This window comes from Prionailurus viverrinus, chromosome D1 (assembly GCF_022837055.1).
Source record: "Prionailurus viverrinus isolate Anna chromosome D1, UM_Priviv_1.0, whole genome shotgun sequence".
Lineage (NCBI taxonomy): Eukaryota > Metazoa > Chordata > Mammalia > Carnivora > Felidae > Prionailurus > Prionailurus viverrinus.
Genome location: NC_062570.1, coordinates 110,870,066 through 110,890,447, shown reverse-complemented (window position 1 = coordinate 110,890,447; position 20,382 = coordinate 110,870,066). Strand labels below are relative to the sequence as shown.

Genomic DNA, 20,382 nt, shown 5'->3' with positions numbered 1-20,382 from the left:
CTCCCTCTCTCTCTGCCCCTCCCCCACATGCGCTCTCTCTCTGCCTCTCAAAAATAAAGAATACTGAAAAAAAAATTAAAGTTTATTCATTTTGAGAGAGAGAGAGCACACGCGAGCGGGAGAGGGGGAGAGAGAGAGAGAGAGAGAGAGAGAGAGAGAGAGAGAGAATGAGAGAGAATTAAGCAGGCTCTGCGCTGACAGAGCTGGGCTCTGGGCTGGATCTCATGAACTGTGAGATCATGACCTGAGCTGAAACCAAGAGTTGGATGCTTAACTGTGGCACCCCAAGACAGACCTTTTTGGAGGTGACTTGTAAGTAAGAAAAGGAATTAATGAGATAAATAAGCACAAAAAGACTGTTCTAGATAGTCAATTTATAAGTAAGTAAGGATCTTCCATAAAGAGTATGTAAAGAACAGGAAGAGAAGCTAACACTGGAGAGCACAGGGGGGATAATAAGGGGAGTACAGCGAAGGGCTAAAAACTTGACAAACACAATGTGCGTAGAATACTTCACAGCTATTATGTCTCAGGAATTGCAACTCTAAACAAAATCATTTATTTCCTTATTCCTGTACTAAGTATGGTGATACACCCTTGTGGTTCAAAGGAAGAAGATGGAAACCGCTTGAGCCTCTTCAACGTTCTAATCCTTAGAGAGCAATAGTCCACACCAGAAATAAAAAAATTCATTTCTTTATTTACTGAGTGTTTCTTTATTTTTGAGAAGGAGAGAGAGAGTGTGTGCAGGGGAGGGGCAGAGGATTCGAAGCGGGCTCCACTCTCACAGCAGACAGCCTGACGTGGGACCCCAACTCACGAACCGTGAGATCACGACCTGAGTCAAAGTTGGGAGCTTAACGGACTGAGCCACCCAAGCACCCCACTTCTTAATTTAAATCGAGGATTTTGAAATGGAACTTAAAGGGAATAAAGAAACACACCATCTTGGATACTCAGTGGAACCAAATTAGGATTCCTTCCGGCACTATCTGTGATTCAGAGATGCGAATCTAAAAGTTGTAATACAAAAATCACCACTGATACTTGGGTAGTGAACTAGCGTGCAGATCTGGGCCAGCTCAGAGATCACATACGTGACCAGGAAACCTCCCATACCGCAAGCCTAGGCAAACAATCTACTCTTTTAGGGACCCTTAGAGAACACAGTAAGACTCAAATCCTGAAAAACCTTGTACATGATTACCTTACCACTTTAAGAAGCACAAAAGGATTCAATGAATCCAAAACTGTCACAAGATTCAAATGGTTTCCCTGGGCCATAGAACCTGGGAACTGTTCTGATGCACAGAACAGGCCTGTGGAGGAGTCTGTTGAAGAAACAACGTATCAAGTTGTGTCTGAATTTAAGTCTACTGGCAACACCAATTCATTTTAAGTTCTTGAGCTGGTAAGAGAAAAACAGATAAGGCCTTGAAGTTTTTCTGATTACCAAATGAGCTGGCGATTTACTCAGTGTTGAATTAGGTTAAAGCAAAATCTAATTCTACAAATTAAGGGAAAAATACAATGTTTTATGTGCACTGATGCCAAAGGTTTAGTTCCAGGGAGATTAAAAAGTATGTATTCGTATTTAAAACTGATTATATCAGTCTCTGTCCCAAAAATAAATAAACGTTGAAAAAAAAAAAAAAAAAAAAAAAGGGGCGCCTGGGTGGCGCAGTCGGTTAAGCGTCCGACTTCAGCCAGGTCACGATCTCGCGGTCTGTGAGTTCGAGCCCCGCGTCGGGCTCTGGGCTGATGGCTCGGAGCCTGGAGCCTGTTTCCGATTCTGTGTCTCCCTCTCTCTCTGACCCTCCCCCGTTCATGCTCTGTCTCTCTCTGTCCCAAAAATAAATAAACGTTGAAAAAAAAAAAAAAACTGATTATATCAGGAAGAATTTTGTGTTTAATCGTATAGGAAGAACTGTGACGGTCTCAAGAAGCTCTTTAGATAAAAAACAACTTGCATGATTCTGAATTTAAGGAAGAACCTCTCCACCTGTATGTTCAATGTTTCTACCCTCCAACCCCCTTTTCCTGATATCTGAGAGAAGAAAGGTTAGCATTTATTTTTCTCAAAGCAACCTACTCAATGTTCCTTTTAATTGTAACTAAAGCTCAAAGTTTTTGGCTTTATGACGACTGTCTCCAGTCCTCACCTCATGCCTGCCTTCCTTGCCACTATCCACTGCCCTCAACCGCCAGGAATGGAACGTCTTTTGAACACAGGGATCCATTTGTTCCCCATTCCCTCACTGGTCTTGACACAGTGCCTGGCAAACAGAAATTGCTCAATAAATACTTGATGGAAATAGCAAAGAGAACTGGGTAGTGTGCAAAGCACCTTGCTTAGCACAAGGAACAGAGAGAAACACTCAGCAAAGCGGCAGCTCTCACTCACTTTTCCAGAATACCTCCCAGCCCAAGAGAGCAGCTGTGAATTTCAAGACTCCCGATGTGACAGGAGTAAAGCAGTTCGGCAAAAAGAGGCTTTTATAGCACGCTACAGGGGATCAGGGAGTCAGCACCACAGGGTTCCATCTAGAAACTGTTCATTTTGCCTGGGGACCAGAGTACCATGTGACAAGGTTCTTGAGAATGCGTTCTTGAGCTTGGGATGAATCCTTAATATTCTTAAAACATTCTAAAACACAATCTGTACTGGCTGCCTTCAGTCTAACCTTGCTTTTTACAATGCTTGCCAAACAAAACCTTAATCATTTCTTTAGCAGCCTCCCAATTACACTAAAACCGGCTTCACCAAAAATTTACTCATGAGAGGAGCACTCCTCCCTGGACCTTCCATAAATGGACATGATATTCAAAATCTGTACTTCTTCCAACTTGCCAAGCATTAATTATTGTCTATTTGATACAAACGTCTACTAGATTCCACACACCATCTTTGGCCTTACACCCATAAACAAGTCTTTTTTTTTTTTTTTTAACCGTTTATTTATTTTTGAGACAGAGAGAGACAGAGCATGAACGGGGGAGGGTCAGAGAGAGAGGGAGACACAGAATTGGAAACAGGCTCCAGGCTCCAAGCTGTCAGCACAGAGTCTGATGTGGGGCTCGAACTCACGAACCGCGAGATCATGACCTGAGCTGAAGTCGGACGCTCAACTGACCGAGCCACCCAGGCACCCCGGGTCTTTTTTAACTAAAGACACAGGAGAACAAATTGTTGAGGCCAAAGACACGGCAGCGACCACTGGATAAGGTCTGTGCCTTGATTATACCCTATAAGTTATACTGCTTAACAAATTCTGAAATTCCATTTTCTAAGACCAAATGTGACTAAACCTATCCTGTTCTGCTCATTTCTCAAACTGATTCAGCAGCATGGTTATCTACCTATAGAGAAGAAAATTAAGGGGGGGGGAAGGGTTTTTATTAATAACTATCCTTCCTATCATGTACTAAAAACAAAACAAAAAAATGAAAACCACCCATAACTTGTAAAGAACAGTAAAGGTCTGATTCAAAGTAATATGGAAAACTCAGGAAAACAATGGTTGTAACTAAACTGATATACTGAACCTTTCTATTCAGCCATAATTATTTAACTTGTTGGAGCTTAAAAATTTTTTTCATGTATTTAGGTCAACATGTAGATGACTCCAGTATACCTGAGGAGACGTGGGAAAATGACTATTAAAGAGCATAACTGACGAAGCTGTATGATGGGTACAAGATCATTATACTATTCTCTCTACTTTTGTATTTTAACGTCTCCATGTTAAAATGGCATAACGTGTTAATTTTTTTTTTTTTTATGCAAACTTTTGCCAAGTGTACAGAACCTCTTCTGTTGCCTTGTATAAAAGTCAGGGTCCAACCAGGGCACTCTCCTTCCCTAGTCTCTACTTTTTACCCTCTTTCCAGGTTCTTGTGTGTATGCATTGAAAGACACCAATGAAAGAACAAGTTTCCTCAAGTAAAATGGTGCTGAAAACAACCCAGGCAAGCTACTACTAAGTTTTGAAAAGAGACTTTGAGAGGTGCCTGGGTGGCTCAGTTGGTTGAGTGACTGACTCCTGATTTTGGCTCAGGTCATGATCCCACGGTCATGGGATCAAGCCCCACTTCAGGCTCTGTGCTGAATGTGGAGCCTGCTTAAGATTCTCCCCCTTTCTCTCTCTCTCTCTCTCCCTCTCTCCCTCCCTCTGCCCCTCTCCCCCACTAGCACGCCCTCTAAATAAATAAATGAATGAATGTTTGGTAGAATTTATCAAAAAAGTAGAATAAAAAGAGACTTCAGAACATTCTTGAGCTTGACCTCAATATATTACTGTTTCAAGGGAAATCACCATGTAATGTTCCTTGACGTAACATAAAGAGATCAACAAATCCACAGGTCTATACCTGCTTTTTAACTGGTTTTCCCTCAAAACAATGAGATTCATCAATAAAATAAAATTTATTACACCAAAATGCCTACGCACCGCTGAAGACTGGAGTCAAACTACTTACAGGAAGAAGTAAAGCCCAGCACAGTCGGAATGGAGCTTCAACTAATTGTTCAAGTATCTTTTATAGTGTGCTTTTGCACTGCCTCCTGGAGGAGGAGACTACGTTTCTCCAGCTGCCGTTTGAGAGAGTCACAAAGGAACGGGTATGAACACTGTCTTCACGAATACTACAGCAAACATAATTCTGGTTTTTAAGTGTGCTCAGTCTCTGAGCAGACTGGCACCCAACTCTGGCCTCCTGGGGGAGCAAGTTCCACAGGTTGATCCCCATTCTATTAAACCTGATTTTTATTTGCTCTTAAACCAAAGCTTGTAAAAGTAAGCCTGGAGGCTTAAAATTAACATAAAGCGGACCGGTCAGAAGTCTCGAAAGTCTCTGATAGAGGAAACATTTTAGACCCTACAGAGGGATGTTCAGGCCTAGCAAAGACTGCCATAGCCTGGAACCACCGCAAGTTTGGGGAAAGTGATTCCTCAGCTGATCCAGGAAAATCCAATGCTCCCGATGACCCCTCACCTGATTGAACTCCTCGTCAGCATATATATCAATCAAGTCCACTCCTTCTGACATGGCTCCGGAAGGAAGATCGCGAGCCCGGAGAACCGACCAAGTAAGAAAGATGCCACTGCGGTATCCTGGAAGAGGCAAGAGTTAGAAGGCGTGAGGGTCCCGGGCTGGGAGGAGAGCAATGGTTGCCAACCTCCCGTCTCCAGAGACGCAGCATCCCGGCAGCCCAAGCTCGGTCCCACCCGCTCCGCCCCGCCCCCGGCCTCGCGCCGCCCCTCGCTCTCCCAGGCCGCCGGGGCTCGCGGGGCTCGCTGCCCATCACCCTCGGGCCCGACCCGAGTTGCGCCGCAGCTGTCCGCGGCGCGACGGGAAAGTCCAGGCCTCTGCTCCTAGGGGCCCTGGGACGGCGCTGCGAAGAACGACCGCGGCGAAGCCCGCTGCCCCAGCCCGCCGCACCTGCCTAGGCCCCAGAGCGGCCCCGGCTTGCGTCCCTGCGGGTCGCGGAGCTCCAGCCGCCTTCGCTCCCCACCCAGGCCCAGTCCTCGCCCCCGGCTAGGCCCGCCCCGCTCCCTCCCCACAGACTCGGCCCCGCGCCCTCGGCCTCCTCCCTCAAAGGCCCGCGCCTCCCTCCGCCCGCCGACTCCGGCTGCCCCAAACTCAACCGACCCCCTCCCAGTTTCAGCGCTGGCCCCGAGCCCTCTTCCGGCCCAGCCGGCCCCCGGCCGCGCGCCCCCGTTACCGGGAATATGGCGGCGGCGGCGGCGAGTCCGGACTAGGCCCGAAGCGCGCGAACCGCTCTCGGCCCCAGGTCCCGCCCCCCCCCCCGCCGCTGGCGTCACACGCACAGCCACTTCCGCCATACGCAGGGACTCATCTTCCGGCTCAGGTCCTCAGAGCAGAAGTCCACAGTTCAGGCGTCCGGAAGTGCCTGGGCCACAGGCTTCCGGTGAGGGTCGGGAAGGATGGCGGTGGCCACCATGTTCCCGGGTCTGGCACGGGTGAGGAGAGTGGAGGTTTTTAGGGTCCTGGGCAGGCCGTAGTGGGGACTGAGTCTCGTCTTCCAACGCAGTCATGGAGACTGCGAGGAGCGTCCAGCTGCCTGATAGCCCAGGGCAAGGGCAGACCCAAGGAGAGATCCGTCTTGAAACATAGGAGATTCAGGTCACATCCACTCTTTTCTGAGCCCACTGTGTGCCTGACTCGTGCGAGACCCAATTCAGATTTCACCTGTTCCCCAGGTGGAGCTGGCTGCACCGCCTCTGTGCGCCGCTTCTCTCTGTTCTTGAGTCTCTGTTCTTATGTGTCTAATACATGTTAGGATTTCACATCGTAGATTTTTTTTTTCTTTTTTAATGCAGGCATTTCAGACTGTAAACTTCTCTCTACTTTTTTATTGCACCTCATAAGTTTTTGTATGTTGTGTTTTCGCTTGTCTCAGGATGTTTTGGAATTCCCCTTTTGATTCCTTCTTTGACCCGTTAGAACTGTTGGTTTATTCATGACCTAGAGTGTGTTCATTTTCACATATTTGTGAATTTTCCAGTTTTCCTTCTGCTGTGGATCTCTAGTTTTAGTTCGTTGTGGTCAGAAAAGATACTTTGTGTGATGTTAACCTTTTTTAATTTGGTAAGACTTGTTTTGCAACCTAAGGTGATCTGTCTTGGAGAATATTCCCAGGGTGCTTGCAAAGAATGTGTTCTGCTGGAATGTTCTGGATGTGTCCGTTTTGGTCCACTTGATCTATAGTGTTGTTAAGGTCTTCTGTTTACTTATTGATCTTCTGTCCAGATGTTCTATCCATTGATAGATACCCATTGATATCTATCCAATGATAGATATCCATTGAATGTGGAGTACTGAAATCTATTTTTGTTGTTTTGCTGTTTCTTTCTTCAGTTCTGTCAATGTTTGCTTCGCGTGTTTGGGTGCTCTGATGTTGGCTGCATGTATGTTTATGATTGTTACGTATTCCTGGTGCATTGATCCTTTTATCATTCTATAATAATGTTCCTTATCTCTTGTGACAGTTTTTGACCCAAAGCCTATTTTGGCTGACATAAGTAGTGCCATCTTTGCTCTTTGGTTACCATTTGCACGGGTTATCTTTTTTTTCATCCTTTCGCTTTTCAGCCTGTGTAGTCTTACATCCAAAAGGAGTCTTTTGTAACAGCTTATAGTTGGATCCTGTTTTGTTTTGTGTTTTTAATTTTTTTTAATGTTTATTTATTTTTGACAGAGACAGAGCATGAGTGGGGGAGGGGCAGAGAGCGAGGGAGACATAGAATCCAAAGCAGGCTCCAGGCCCCGAGCTGTCAGCACAGAGCCCAACGAGGGGCTCAGATGAGCTGGGAGATCATGACCTGAGCCGAAGTCGGACACTTGACCGACTGAGCCACCCAGGCGCCCCTGAATCCTGTTTTTTTAATCCATCTAGCCACTCTAGTGTTTTGTTTGGAGAGTTTAGTTCATTTATGTGTAATTACTGATCGAGAAGAACTTACTACTGCCATTTTGTTTTCTATCCATCTTGTAGCTTTTGTGTCCCTTTTTTCCTCTCTTGTTATTATCCTTTGTGTTTCATTGTTTTGTTTTGTTTCGTTTGTAGAGACCGGCTTTAATCCTTTTCTCATTTTCTGTATGTATCTTTTATGGGTATTTTCTTTTTGGTTACCATTGGGCTTACATAAAGCATAATCTATTTTAAGATGATAGCAATTTAACTCTACTGTCATTGCAAAAAAACTACTCTTTTACTCCTCCCGCTTTATGTTTTTGATGTCGCGACTGCATATTTTTATATTGCGTACCTATTAGTATATTTTGTTATTTTTTGATGTTTTTCTCTTTTAACTTCTGTACTAGCATTAAAAGTGATTTACCTATCACTTACAGTATTACAGTATTTTGTATTTGTCATATGTTTATCTTTACCAGTGATGTTAATACCTATCACTTACAATATTACAGTATTATGTATTTGTCATATATGTATCTTTACCAGTGATCTTTATGCTTTCATATGCTTTTGTATTGTTTTCTATTGTCCTTTGGGTCCTTTGGGCTTCTTGAATTTGGATGTCCAAACGTCCCCAAATTTGGCAAGTTTCTGGCCATTTAAAAAAAATTTTTTTTTTAATGTTTTATTTATTTTTGGGACAGAGAGAGACAGAGCATGAGTGGGGATGGGGCAGAGAGAGAGGGAGACACAGAATCTGAAGCAGGCTCCAGGCTCTGAGCTGTCAGCACAGAGCCTGATGTGGGGCTCGGACTCACAAACCATGAGATCGTGACCTGAGCCGAAGTCGGACGCTCAACTGACTGAGCCACCCAGGCGCCCCTCTGGTCATCTCTTTGTATTAATTTCTTTTTTTTGGTAAGCTGTACACCCGATGTGGGGCTCAAACTCACAATCCCAAGGTCAATAGTCACATGCTCCCACCGACCGAGCCAGCCAGCCACCCCTGGCCATTTCTTTAAATAAGCTTTCTGTCTCTTTTCTCCTTCTGGGACCCCATAATATTTGTGTTGGTTTGCTTGATGATGTCCCATAAGTCCCTTAGGCATATTTCACTCTTTTTCATTCTTTTTTTTTTTTTTTTTTTCTTTCTCTGATTGGGAAATTTCAAAAAAAAAAAATTTTTTTTTTTTTTTCAACGTTTATTTATTTTTGGGACAGAGAGAGACAGAGCATGAACGGGGGAGGGGCAGAGAGAGAGGGAGACACAGAATCGGAAACAGGCTCCAGCCTCTGAGCCATCAGCCCAGAGCCCGACGCGGGGCTCGAACTCACGGACAGTGAGATCGTGACCTGGCTGAAGTCGGACGCTTAACCGACTGCGCCACCCAGGCGCCCCTCTCTGATTGGGAAATTTCAAATCACCTGCCTTTGAGTTTACTGATTCTTTATTCTGCTTGATCAAGTCTGCTAGTTAACCCCCATAGCGAATTTGTTTTCATTTGGTTATTGTATTCTTTAGCTCCAAAATTTCTGTTTGGTTCTTTTTAATATTTCTCTGTTTATATTGTCATTCCGTTCATTCACTGTCTTCCAGAGCAAATTGAACATCTTGATGACAGTTGTTTTGAATTCTTTGTCAGGTAATTCATACGCCTCTGTTTCTTAAGGGTTGGCTTCTAGAGATTTATTTTGTTTCTTTGATTGGGCCATGTTTTTTCCTGTTTCTTCGTGTCCCTTGCAAATTTATGTTGAATCCAGGCTTTCAAAAAGACAGTCTGCTCTCCCAGTCTTTTTAGATTGGCTTTGTGCAAGGAAAGACCTTCAGCGGTCAGGTTGGCTAAAGATTCTGGGAGCCTCTCAAACATTTTTGTGTGGATATATCTTCTCTAGGCTGGTGCATATAAATTCTCTATTGGAAGGATTTGCTGACTTCTTATTTCAGGAGCTTCTTACCTGGTTTCTGGATTTCTCATAAAGGGAATCGGTCCATGTATTGTTGTAGAGTTGCTGTCTCCGTGGGAGGAGGGGAGTGGGGGCTTCCTGTTCCACCATCTTGCTGCCATCATCACTGCCTTCTCGTTGCATCTTGATAGGTTTTACCCTTCTCTAGATTGGGAGTCTTCTGGGGATTAGGAACCATGCGGTCACTGTATACTCAGACTCTAACGCAGGCAAGTAACTAAAATATATACAACACCATAAGAACTTTAAGGGAATGCAAAGGAAGGAGAAGATACTTCTGCTGGAGAATTTCTGGAAAGGTACCAGTTAAGAACACATGTGCAGTTAGGGCCGTGTTCTAGTCCTAACTGCAGTCACTACGTGGGTGACCTTGGTAATTATTTAACCTCTTCTAGCCTCAGCTTCCTAAGCTATAAAGTGGGAACAGTATCAACATAACTTCTTAAGGACTAAAGGAGATTGAATGAGCTTAGTACTTAGGAAGTGTTGAGGGAATGACAGTGACGGTAGTTATTATAAAGATGTTTGTGCTTTGTTTATTTCAGATGCTTGCTCTGCCAAGGCGCCACCTAGTGTCACCTTCGCTCAGCACGACATCATTCAGCCGTTTCTACAGAGGTGACAGCCCAACAGATTCCCAAAAAGACATGATCGAAATCCCTTTACCTCCGTGGCAGGAGCGAACTGATGAATCCATAGAAACCAAAAGAGCCCGGCTGCTCTATGAGAGCAGAAAGAGGGGAATGTTGGAAAACTGTATTCTGCTTAGGTAGGGAAATACGAGTCTTGGCATCGCTTGTCTCGTACTGGAGACCGCCTTTTCAGCTTCCTTCTCTCTCTTTCTCGTTTTTAGCCTCTTTGCTAAAGAATATCTGCACCACATGACAGAGAAACAGCTGAACCTGTACGATCGTCTGATTAATGAGCCCAGTAACGACTGGGATATTTACTACTGGGCCACAGGTACTGGGCATGATAAACAAGCAGCATGATATGAGAAATAGGATGGCTTGCGGTGATTTGCGTCTGGAGTTGTAGCCTAGGCAATTTTTTTGCCGTTCATTCACGTAATGGACACTCAACCCAAACACTCTTCACATTCTTCAGAGTGAAGAAACGGTTTTGCAAAACAAGTGCAAAATGGTTTTGTTACTTAAAGTTCGCTGAGGCCCTGTCTGTCCCGTCCATGTTCCAGCCAGGAGTCAACGTATAGAAGCACACACCCGATTCTTTATGGATCCTTCTTGGGAAATTCTGCACCGCGCTTCTGCTTACTTTCCATTAGCCACAGTTTAGTCACATGGCTACACCTCATCATAATGAGAAAATACTATAGTCTATGTGTCTAGCTAACTTGGGGGTTCCTTTATTATCAAGGAAAAATGAGAGAACGGGTATTAGGGGACATCGTGTCATTTCTGCCACACTCTGGGTCTTCGGTTGTTATGTTTCCACTCAATATCTGAGTCGTAAAATAGACACCATTCTGTAGGTTCCATGTGTAGAGTGTGATGGTACAGAGTCTAGAGGTTTATATAGCCATTGGAAAACCCACAAGGTGTGAACTATTTACGCTCTGGGCTTTTAGTATTGTTGAGTAAAGTTGTATTGTGTGGGCGTACCACAGTTTGTCTATCCATTGACCAGTAGAGGGATATCATGGTATTTCCAGTTTTAGGTGATTATGAATAAAGCCACTATAAATGCATATAGCTTTTTGTGGAAGTAGGTTTTAGTTTTTCTTGGGTAGATACCCAGGAGAAGGGTTAATGAGTCCTGTTGTAAGTGTATGTTTATGAGGAACTTTTTCTATAATGGGACAGGTAGTGAATATTTTAGGCTTTGCCGACCATATAGTCTCTGGCGTGATATCCACCTCCTGCCCTTAGAGCATGCAAACTGTCACGGACGATAGGGAAACAATTGAGTGTGACCGTGATGTAATAAGATTATTGACAGGCACTGAACCTTGGATTTCATATAATTTTCACATGTCATGAAATAACTTTTTTCCTCAACCATTTAAAAGTCATCCTTAGCTCACAGGCCATAGTTTGCCGACTCCTGTGCAAATGAAAGGGGCCAGGATCAAAGACTGGCCATACAAACTGTATGATTCCATTTGTATGATATTCTGGGAAAGGCAAAAGTGTAGGGGCATAAAACGGACCAGTGATTGCCAGGGACTGGGTGTGAAGTTCCACATCCTTACCAGCACTTGGTATTATCAGGGTTTTGTTCTTGTTTTTAGCCACTCTAAGGAGTATGCAGTGGTATTTCACTGTAGTGAATTGGCATGGCTCTGATAATTAAGTATATTGAGGCTCTTTTTTCAGTGTTTATTTGCCATTCCTATATCTTTGCTGATATGTCTCTTCAAATCTTACCCCACCTTTGTTTTTTTTCTTAGTTGGGCTTGTTTTCTAATTGAGTTTTGAGTGTTCTGTATGTTGGATTCAAGTCCTTTATCAGATGATGTGTCTTACAGATTTCTTTTTACTTGTCCATGGCTTGTTTTTTCATTTTCTTAACATTATTTTTCAAAGAGCAGGTTTTTTTTTTTTAATGTTTATTTATGTTTGATAAAGAGAGAGAGAGACAGTGTGAGTGGGGGAAGGACAGAGAGAGAGAGAGAGAGAGAGTCACAGAATCTGAAGCAGGCTCCAGGCTCTGAGCTGTCAGCACAGAGACCAACTTGGGGCTCAAACTCGTGACCCGTGATATCATGACCCAACCTGAAGTTGGAGGCTTAACCCACTGAGCCAACCAGGAGCCCCGCAAAGAGCAGTTTTTAATTTTGGTGATGTACCATGTTTTATTGGGTGATTTCATGGATTGTGCGTTTGATACTGTATCTCAGAACTCTGCCTGATTCAAAGTCACAAAGATTTTTGCCGTTTTCTTCTAGGAATGGTATAGGTTTAGAATCACCTGTTCAGTTTCTCTAAAAAAACAAAAAAATTCTACTTGGATTTTGATTGGAGTTGTGTTAAATCAACAGATCAATTTGGAAACATTTTTTTTAGCGATTTAGAATTGTCTGATCTATGACCATGCTGTATTTCCATTTATTTAGGCCTTTGACTTCTTTTTTTTAAAAATTTTTTTTTTCAACGTTTATTTATTTTTGGGACAGAGAGAGAGCATGAACGGGGGAGGGGCAGAGAGAGAGGGAGACACAGAATCGGAAACAGGCTCCAGGCTCCGAGCCATCAGCCCAGAGCCTGATGCGGGGCTCGAACTCACGGACTGCGAGATCGTGACCTGGCTGAAGTCGGACACTTAACCGACTGCGCCACCCAGGCGCCCCGGCCTTTGACTTCTTTAATCAGCAAGTTCTCTATTGTTGCATAACAGATTACCCCAAAACTTACTGATTTAAAACAAACCCACCTTTATTATCTCATCGTTGCTGTGGGTCTGGAATCCAGGCATGGCTTAGCTGGGTCCTGTGCCTTATTCTGTCACGAGGTTACAGTCAAGGTGTCAGCCTGGGTTCGGGAGTCTCATATGGAGGCTCAGCTAGGGAAGGAGCTGCTTCAAGTTCTCTCTGCTGTTGGCAGAATGAAGTGCCTCACAGGTTCCCCACCTGCAGGCCTGAGTTCCTTGCTGGCTGTTGCCTGGAGGCTGCCTTCTGTTCGTTGTCACCAGCGCCTCTCCCACTTGGCAGCTTGCTTCTTTGGAGCCTGCCAGCTGAGAAGGCGACAAGAGGAGTCCGCTAGTATGACGGAAGTCTCAGTGTTTTGTAACATAATCCCAGAAATGACATTCTGTTATCCTCACCACGTTCTGTTGGTTAGAATTAAAGAGTTCGGTCCAGCGCAGGGTGGGGGTGGGGATCACACAAGGGCTTGATACCAAGAGGGGGACCTCAGTGGGGGCCATCTTAGAAGTCTGACTGCCACAATCCGTGTGGTGGAGTTTTCAGCGTTATTTTGGACATCTTTTGCTGGATTTATACCTAGGCAGTTCATGTATTTTGGCGCTGTTATAAATGGTACTTTAAGAAAAGCTTCCAATCTCCCATTGTTGGTGGAATGTCAGAGTATAATTGATTTTTGTATCCTGTGACCTTGCTAAGCTCACTCAGTTCTAGAAGCTATTTTGTAGATTCTTCGGGATTTTCCATGTAGACAGTTGTGTCATTTGTGAAGAGAGATGGTTTTTTTTTCTTCTTTTCCAGTCTGTATTGTATCCCCTTTATATCTTTAATTTGCTTTATTGAACTATCTGGGATGTCTCGTACGCTGAATAGCAGCAGTGAGAGCAGGCATCCTTGCTTTGTTCCCACTGTTGGGGGGAAGTATTCAGTCTTTCACCATTAAATATAACGTTAGCTGGGCTCCTGGGTGGCTCAGTCGGTGAAGTGTCCGACTTCGGCTCAGGTCGTGATCTCATTGCTCGTGAGTTTGAGCCCCGCATCAGGCTCTCTGCTGTTAGCACAGAGCCCGCTTCACATCCTCTGTCCTCCTCTCTCTCTGCCCTCCCCCCCGCTTGTGTGTGCATGCGTGTGTGCATGCTCTCAAAAATGAACATTTAAAAAAAATAATAAATTAATTAATAAATAAGTTAGCTGTAGGTTAGTTGTAAATTCCTTTTATCAGATTGAGAAAATTTCCTTCTGGTTCTAGTATATTGAGTGTTTTTCCATAGATACTGAATTTTGTCAGGTGCTTTCTAGGCATTTCTGTAGAAATGATCATTTTTTGGTCATATGATTTTTTTCCCTTTAGTTTATTGATATGATGAATTGTTGACTGATTGGTTTTCAAATATTGAACCAACCTTGTATTACCATGCTAAACCCCACCTGGGCTTGGTAGGTATTTGATTTGCTAATATTTTGAAGATCTTTGTATCTGTCTTCATGAGGGTTTTGGCGGGTAGTTATCTTGTAACGTCATCTGGTTTTGATAGGGGTCGTGCTGTCTTCATAAAATGAGTTGTGAAGTGGTCTCCTTTGTCATTTCCTGGAAAAGTATATAGAATTGGTATTATTTCCTCCTTAAATGTTTGGTAGAATGTGCTAGGGAAGCCATCTGGATCTGAGCTTTTCCCCGTTGGAAGTTTTTAACTGTGAAGTCTGATGTTTTATTTTTTACTAGCTGTGGAACAATTCCTGTTACCTGTTTCTTCTTGGATGAGACTTGTTAGTTTGTGTGTCTTTAATAAGTGCCTATTATCATAAGCTGTTAAATCTAAGTTGTGGTAGTATTCTCTTTCTCTTTGAATGTCTGAAGAGCCGTAGTGAGGTCCCTCCTTTATTTTTGATGATTTATGGGTTTTTCTTTTTTTCTTGATCAGTCTGGCTAAAAGTTTATCAATTTAATTTATTTTTTCAGAGAACCAGCGTTTGATTTCATTGATTTTCTCTATTTTTCTTTTTCTAATTCCATTGATTGCTGCTTATTATTTCCTTTTTTCTGCTTGTGTTCGGCTTAATTTGCTCTTATTTTTTTAGTTTTTTAAGGGGGAGGTTGAGCTCAATGATTTGAGACCACCTTTTCTACTATACACATTTAATGCTGTGAATTTCCCTCTAAGCACTGCTTTAGCTGCATGTTGCCACTTTGGATATGTTAATGTTTTCATTTGCATTCAGTTCAGATTATTTTCTAATTTCCTTTCTGACTTCCTCTTTGATCCGTGAGTTATTTAGAAGTTTCCAGATATTTCTCTGTTATTGATTCCATTGTGACCACAGAACGTACGTTGTATAGTTTTGGTTAAGTTTCTTGAAATTCGTTTTATGGCCTGAACTGTGGTCATGATACTTGATGAATGTTTCACGTGCACTTATTTGAACATAACAGGTCTTTTGCACCTGCGGGTGAAGTGTGCTGTAAATGTCAACTAGGTCAGCTTGGTTGATACTATTCTTCATGTCCTCGTATTCTGACTGGTTTTCTCTGTACATATCCTGTCAACTAATCAGAGAAGAGTGTCAGAATCTCCAGTTGTAATTGTGGATTTGTCTGTTACTCCTTTCAATTCTCTCAGTTTTTCCTTCATGTATCTTGTAGCTCTGTGGTGTGTGAAAACATATTTAGGATTATTGTATTGATGAATTGATTCTTTTACCATTATATAATGGCTCTTTCTGTCTTTTTTTTTTTTTAAGTTTATTCATTTTCAAGAGAGAGCACGAAAAAAGCCACACGTGATTATGTTAGAACCACCTAGATAATTTTCCTGTCCTGAGGTTAGCCGTGCTGTGTATACAGCCTGATCACGATAGTGAAGACCATTCTGCCCACAATCCTGAAGATTATGCAGGCCCTGTACACCAGGGGAGTGGGAAATACTGAGGGCCAACTTAGAAGTCTGCCTCCCACACCATTCTTTTCCTTTCCTTTGAACCTGTATTTGTCTTTATATGTATTTTTTTAATTAATTTATTTAAGTAGTCTCTATACCCAGAGTGGGGCTCAGACTCACAAACCTGAGATCCAAGAGTCGCATGCTCTGCCAACCGAGTCAGCCAGGTGGCCCATATCTTTGTCTTTATGTTTAGTTTGAGCTTCTTATCGATAGCATACGTAGTCTCTTTTTCATTCAATCTTACGGTCTCTGTCTTTCCACTGGTGTGTTATATATCATTAAGGAGCAATGTGGTTGAATTAAAATCTACCGTCTTTGTTTCCTGTTTTTTTCCATCTGTTCTTTTTCCTTTCCCCCTCTCTTTCCATGTTTGTTTGTTTTTTTAGCATTTTAAATTTCATATGACCTCTGTTGTTGGTTTATTATTTATACCTCTTGTTATAATTTTTCTAGTGATTGCCGTAGGGTTTACAACCTACATCCTTAATCACAGTGTCTCTTCAAGTGATCTTAGACTGAATTGTGTATGATGTAAGAACTTCACAGTAATATACTCCCAAATCCTCCCTCCCATCTTTTGTGATGCTCTTGACATACTTTTTATCTCTACTTACGCTGTAAGTCTACACTACATTTCTCCTGCTTCACTTTAGACAGTTATCTTTAGAGCAGTTTAAAATAAGGAAAAGAGTACATTATATTTTACATTTGTGTATAGATAATTATAACTCTCATATGTGTTGTGTATATGACAACAATATGTAACACAATGTGTCACATATATTTTATATTTACCTTTGTGTTATCTCTGGAGATCTCATTTCTTTGCATAGATCCATGTTTCTATCTGATACCATATTCCTTCTGCCTAAAGAACTTCCTTTAATATTTCTTGCAGTGCAGGTCTACTATTATGAATTTTCTCTGCTTTTGTCATTTTTAAGGGATACTTTCTTTCACTGGGTATAGAATTATAGGTTCATGGTATTTTCTTTCAGCACTTTGCAGGGGCACATTTCATTTGCCAGGCTGTTAGTGTGCAGGGTTGAGTCGGTCTGGTCAGGAGTTGAGCTGGGTTTGGGTTTGTTTTGATTACCTTCATCATAGCATTAACTTCAAATTCTGGGTACTGTTTTCTGGTTTGCATGGTTTCTGACAAGAGGTCTGCTGTGTCTTTCTTTATTCCTTTGTATGCAGTGTGTCATTTGTTTCTGAATGTTTTCAGCGTTTCATCTTTGGTTGTTAGCTGCTTGGACATGATGTGTCTTGATGTTTGTTTTGGGGATTTTTCTGCTTGGGTTCTCTGGGAATGTTGAATCCCATTACTCCATTTAATATTACCCCACAGCTTTTGGATTCTGTTTTGTGTCTTTAACTCTTTTTTTCTTTGTTTTCTTTTTTTTTTCTTTTTAAAATACTTATTTATTTAAGTAATCCCTACACCGACATGGGGCTTGAACTCACACCACAGAGATCAAGAGTCACTTGTTCTTCCCACTGAGCCAGCCAGGCACCCCAACTCTTTTCTTTTTATGTATCAGTTTGAGGAATTTTTATTGGGTAATATTGATTGATCTGTCTTCCAGTTCCCCAAATGTTGAATCTCTTGATGAGCCTGTTGAGGTCAATCTGCTTTTTTGCTACTGTATTTTTATTTTTAACATTAACGTTTAACTTTTACAGTTTCTAACTCTCTGCTGAAGTTGCTTATCTGTTCCTACATTTTTGTCTACTGTTTCTACTAGAGCCTTTAACATACTAGTTACTTGAAATTCCCTAATAGTTCTAAAATCTGGGTCATCCATGAGTGTTTTTCTGTTGATTGCTTTGTCCCTTCACAGTGTGTTTTTCCTCTTTTGTGTGCATGTGTATCATAATTTTCGATAGAATGTTGGACATTATGCAGAAAACACTAAAGACTAAAGTAGATAGTATTTATATATGCCTAGAAATGGGCACACTTCTACTAGGCTATTAGATGGGGATCAGATCAGTCTAGTTAGGAGTAAAGCTCCCTTAGATTCTGTTTTGGTTTTGGTTTTTTAAATAGGCTCCACGTCAAGCGTGGAGCCCAGTGCAGGGCTTGAACTCACAACCCTGAGATCGAGACCTGAGCTGAGATCAAGAGTCCGACGCTTAACCGACTGAACCATCCAGGTACCCCTAAATTCTGTTACTGCTTTGGTTCCCTTCACTGCACCACGAGCCTCTGTTGCTACCATGTCCTTAGAGTAGGGGCTGAGTTTCCAGAGGCATATCTCAGTGTTCCCCTTCTATGCTCAGCATTGTGCCTTCCTTGTATTTCTGTGCCTCAAAAGGGATCTCTTCATGCTCTGTCCTTCCCCAGCCGTAGATTCCTGTCCGCGCCCGCTTGGTGCTTCCCTCCCTTGGGGCAAGGAAAGTTGGGAGGGCATTCTCTGTTATCCTGGTTCATATTCAGTCCCTGTGGCAGTGGGCTCCCAGGGGTGGACTTCTCTGGCTCTGCCTGTCCCACAGGAATAGAATTTTTTTCCTTTTCCCTTTTTACCCCTGTAGGAGACTGGATTTGGAGACCTAGTCTCAGTCTCTTAAGGCTTTTATTCTTGAGAGGAGAAGGGTTGGGCTGGGCTTTATGCTTTTTTTTTTTTTTTTGCACTGTTGGCCGCTCCCCTCCTCCTGGCCTGCCTCACTGAGGCAGGCATTCTCCAGCTTCCTGCTCTGAACCTAGTCTTTGTCAGGAGCGCATTCTGGAGGTCTGTTGACAACAGCCTGCAGGGTGTGAACTCCCCTGGTGTCTGTGGCCCACACTTGGCTCGGAGCAGTTTGTTCAAAATTGTAGCCAAACTCTTCTTACCTGTTCATGGGGTATCCAATGTCTCTTCTTCCCACACCTGTCTCGGGCGAGCAGGTGCCCATGTGCAGTTTCTCCTTTGAGGGGCTTCTCTTCCCTTACATTTTATTCTACTTGGTTGCCCCGCGACCTCCGTTCTCTGACGACTTCACAGAAAGTCGTGCTCTTTGTATTTTATCTGGCTTTTGTTGTCAGGATGAGCGCAGTGTTCTCTTGAACTTTCACTGTCTTTGGGGGAAGCCTGAATCTCCTGGACTTTATTTTCATCGCCACAGAAAACAGATGCCAGGTCCATTGGATGCCGGGCTTTGTGCTGAGTGAGGGGGAATCGGCCATTGTTTTGAGGAATTCTCTCTCCCAGCATTGTGGTCTTGATAGGAGGGTCATTCTCCAGCACGTTATTACCCAAGCTTTCCCAGCGGGAGGCTTTGCTTGTAATTTGAACCTTAGGTGAGTGTCTCAAGTTGGAGAGAGAAGTTGGAGGTGAAGGTGCTTACTGGGATTCCCTCGTGTGCTCCCAAGATGACGCTCTTGTGTTTCTGCCCTCGATGCTGTTCCGTTGTCTGTCCATTCATGTCTGGTTCTCTGGGTTTATGTCCATTTTGTGTGCATAGCCTTGCAATGCATTCCTTTTTGCTTAAGTCAGTAGAGCTACTAGTTTGTCATGTACAACTGAGGATTTTTGCCTTGGGAAGTCCATAGGCTGGAAGGGGAAACACAACACCCAGAAAACCAGAGAATACCAAGTGCAGAGCAAAACGGTGCAGCTGAGCTGGGATGGTCCAGGGGTCGGCAAACTTGTCCCTAAAAGACCAGACGGTGAATACTTTTTGTCTTGTGGCCATATGGTCTCTGTTGTGGCTACTCAACCCTGCCGTGGTAGTGCCACAACAGCCACCGACAGTGTGTCAACAGATGGGAGCGGCTGTTCCGATAGGACTGGTTACAAATACGGGCTGCCGTAGTTTGCTGACTCCCGGTGGAGGCTGCCATGTATACTTAGAGGGAGGATGGAGACAGTCTATGTATCTACTGGTTCTTTGCCAAGGCTAGAGTTTCAGGTTTCAAGGTCCTTGTGCCTGAGTATTGACTGACATTCTTTCTGTCTATCCTTCTCTTGCAGAAGCAAAACCAGCCCCAGAAATCTTTGAAAACGAAGTCATGACGATGCTCAGAGACTTCGCTAAAAACAAAAACAAAGAGCAGAGACTGCGTGCCCCGGATCTTGAATACCTCTTTGAAAAGCCTTGTTGAGCTCTGCACCGCTGCCTGCCACGGGGGCTCAGTCCACAGGCCCTAACATGATAGGCAATGGCCTTGACTTCCTGCCTCTCCTTAGACAGCCCACCCAGACCATTCGGCTTGCCTCCAATGATGGACCCATCTCTCAGGCCGTGTAAATGTTCAGTTTGACTCATTCTGGCAATTTTGTGCAGTTTTTACGCCTCAGAAGTGGTTGTCAGGGTTGCTGGCACTCAGGTCCGTTTCTGTGGCTGCTGTCTCCGGAGGCAGGCCTCTGCCACAGGAGGGCACTGTAGGTTAGCGATGGGCCCGGCTCACTGCTTCAGCCACGAGGGGTGTGTGCTCAGTGGAAAGAGACAGCCAGCGGCCGGTCCCTGAGCAGCCCAGGGCCTTATTCAAGTGAAATTCCCCCTTCCCGCCCCAGTGTGGTCCTTTCTACCAAGGGAAGTGGATCCAAACCCCCTGAGCTGAATCGTTCAAAGGCACCGCAGGCAGAATGAGGGCAGCAAGCAGGAATGTGTGGGCCGAAAGGTAATTAAACCGAAAGGTAATTAAATATTAAAGAATATTTCACAAAGGAAAA

The 20,382-nt window shown here is 43.5% G+C and overlaps 2 protein-coding genes across 6 annotated transcripts in view; one reads left to right on the top strand and one right to left on the bottom strand.

The window, feature by feature from the left end:
* The window catches only part of CPSF7 (cleavage and polyadenylation specific factor 7), a 23,913-nt gene extending 18,078 nt beyond the window's left edge, over positions 1-5,835 (bottom strand). For 3 of the 5 annotated variants that reach the window (XM_047877275.1, XM_047877280.1, XM_047877279.1), the window contains exons 1-2: positions 5,726-5,835; positions 4,996-5,114 (exon numbers count right to left, since the gene is read on the bottom strand). In XM_047877275.1, the coding sequence (XP_047733231.1) occupies positions 4,996-5,049 (54 nt within the window). In that variant the 5' untranslated portion in view covers positions 5,050-5,114; positions 5,726-5,835. Of the gene's footprint in view, positions 1-4,995; positions 5,115-5,442; positions 5,492-5,652 lie in introns of those variants that run through there. The other 2 variants (XM_047877277.1, XM_047877278.1) reach the window with 2 other exon arrangements.
* On the top strand, positions 5,830-20,382 carry SDHAF2 (succinate dehydrogenase complex assembly factor 2). The gene is made up of 4 exons (XM_047877281.1): positions 5,830-5,984; positions 9,952-10,175; positions 10,260-10,369; positions 19,681-20,382. Exons 1-4 carry the CDS (start codon positions 5,949-5,951, stop codon positions 19,809-19,811), a joined length of 501 nt encoding a protein of 166 aa, XP_047733237.1. The 5' UTR covers positions 5,830-5,948; the 3' UTR covers positions 19,812-20,382.

Coding starts and splice junctions, on each gene's coding strand:
- SDHAF2 (XM_047877281.1), top strand. CDS start 5,949: ATGGCGGTGGCCACCATGTTCCCGGGTCTGGCACGG. Junction 5,985..9,951: donor TGTTCCCGGGTCTGGCACGG/GTGAGGAGAGTG, acceptor TGTTTATTTCAG/ATGCTTGCTCTGCCAAGGCG. Junction 10,176..10,259: donor GAAAACTGTATTCTGCTTAG/GTAGGGAAATAC, acceptor TCTCGTTTTTAG/CCTCTTTGCTAAAGAATATC.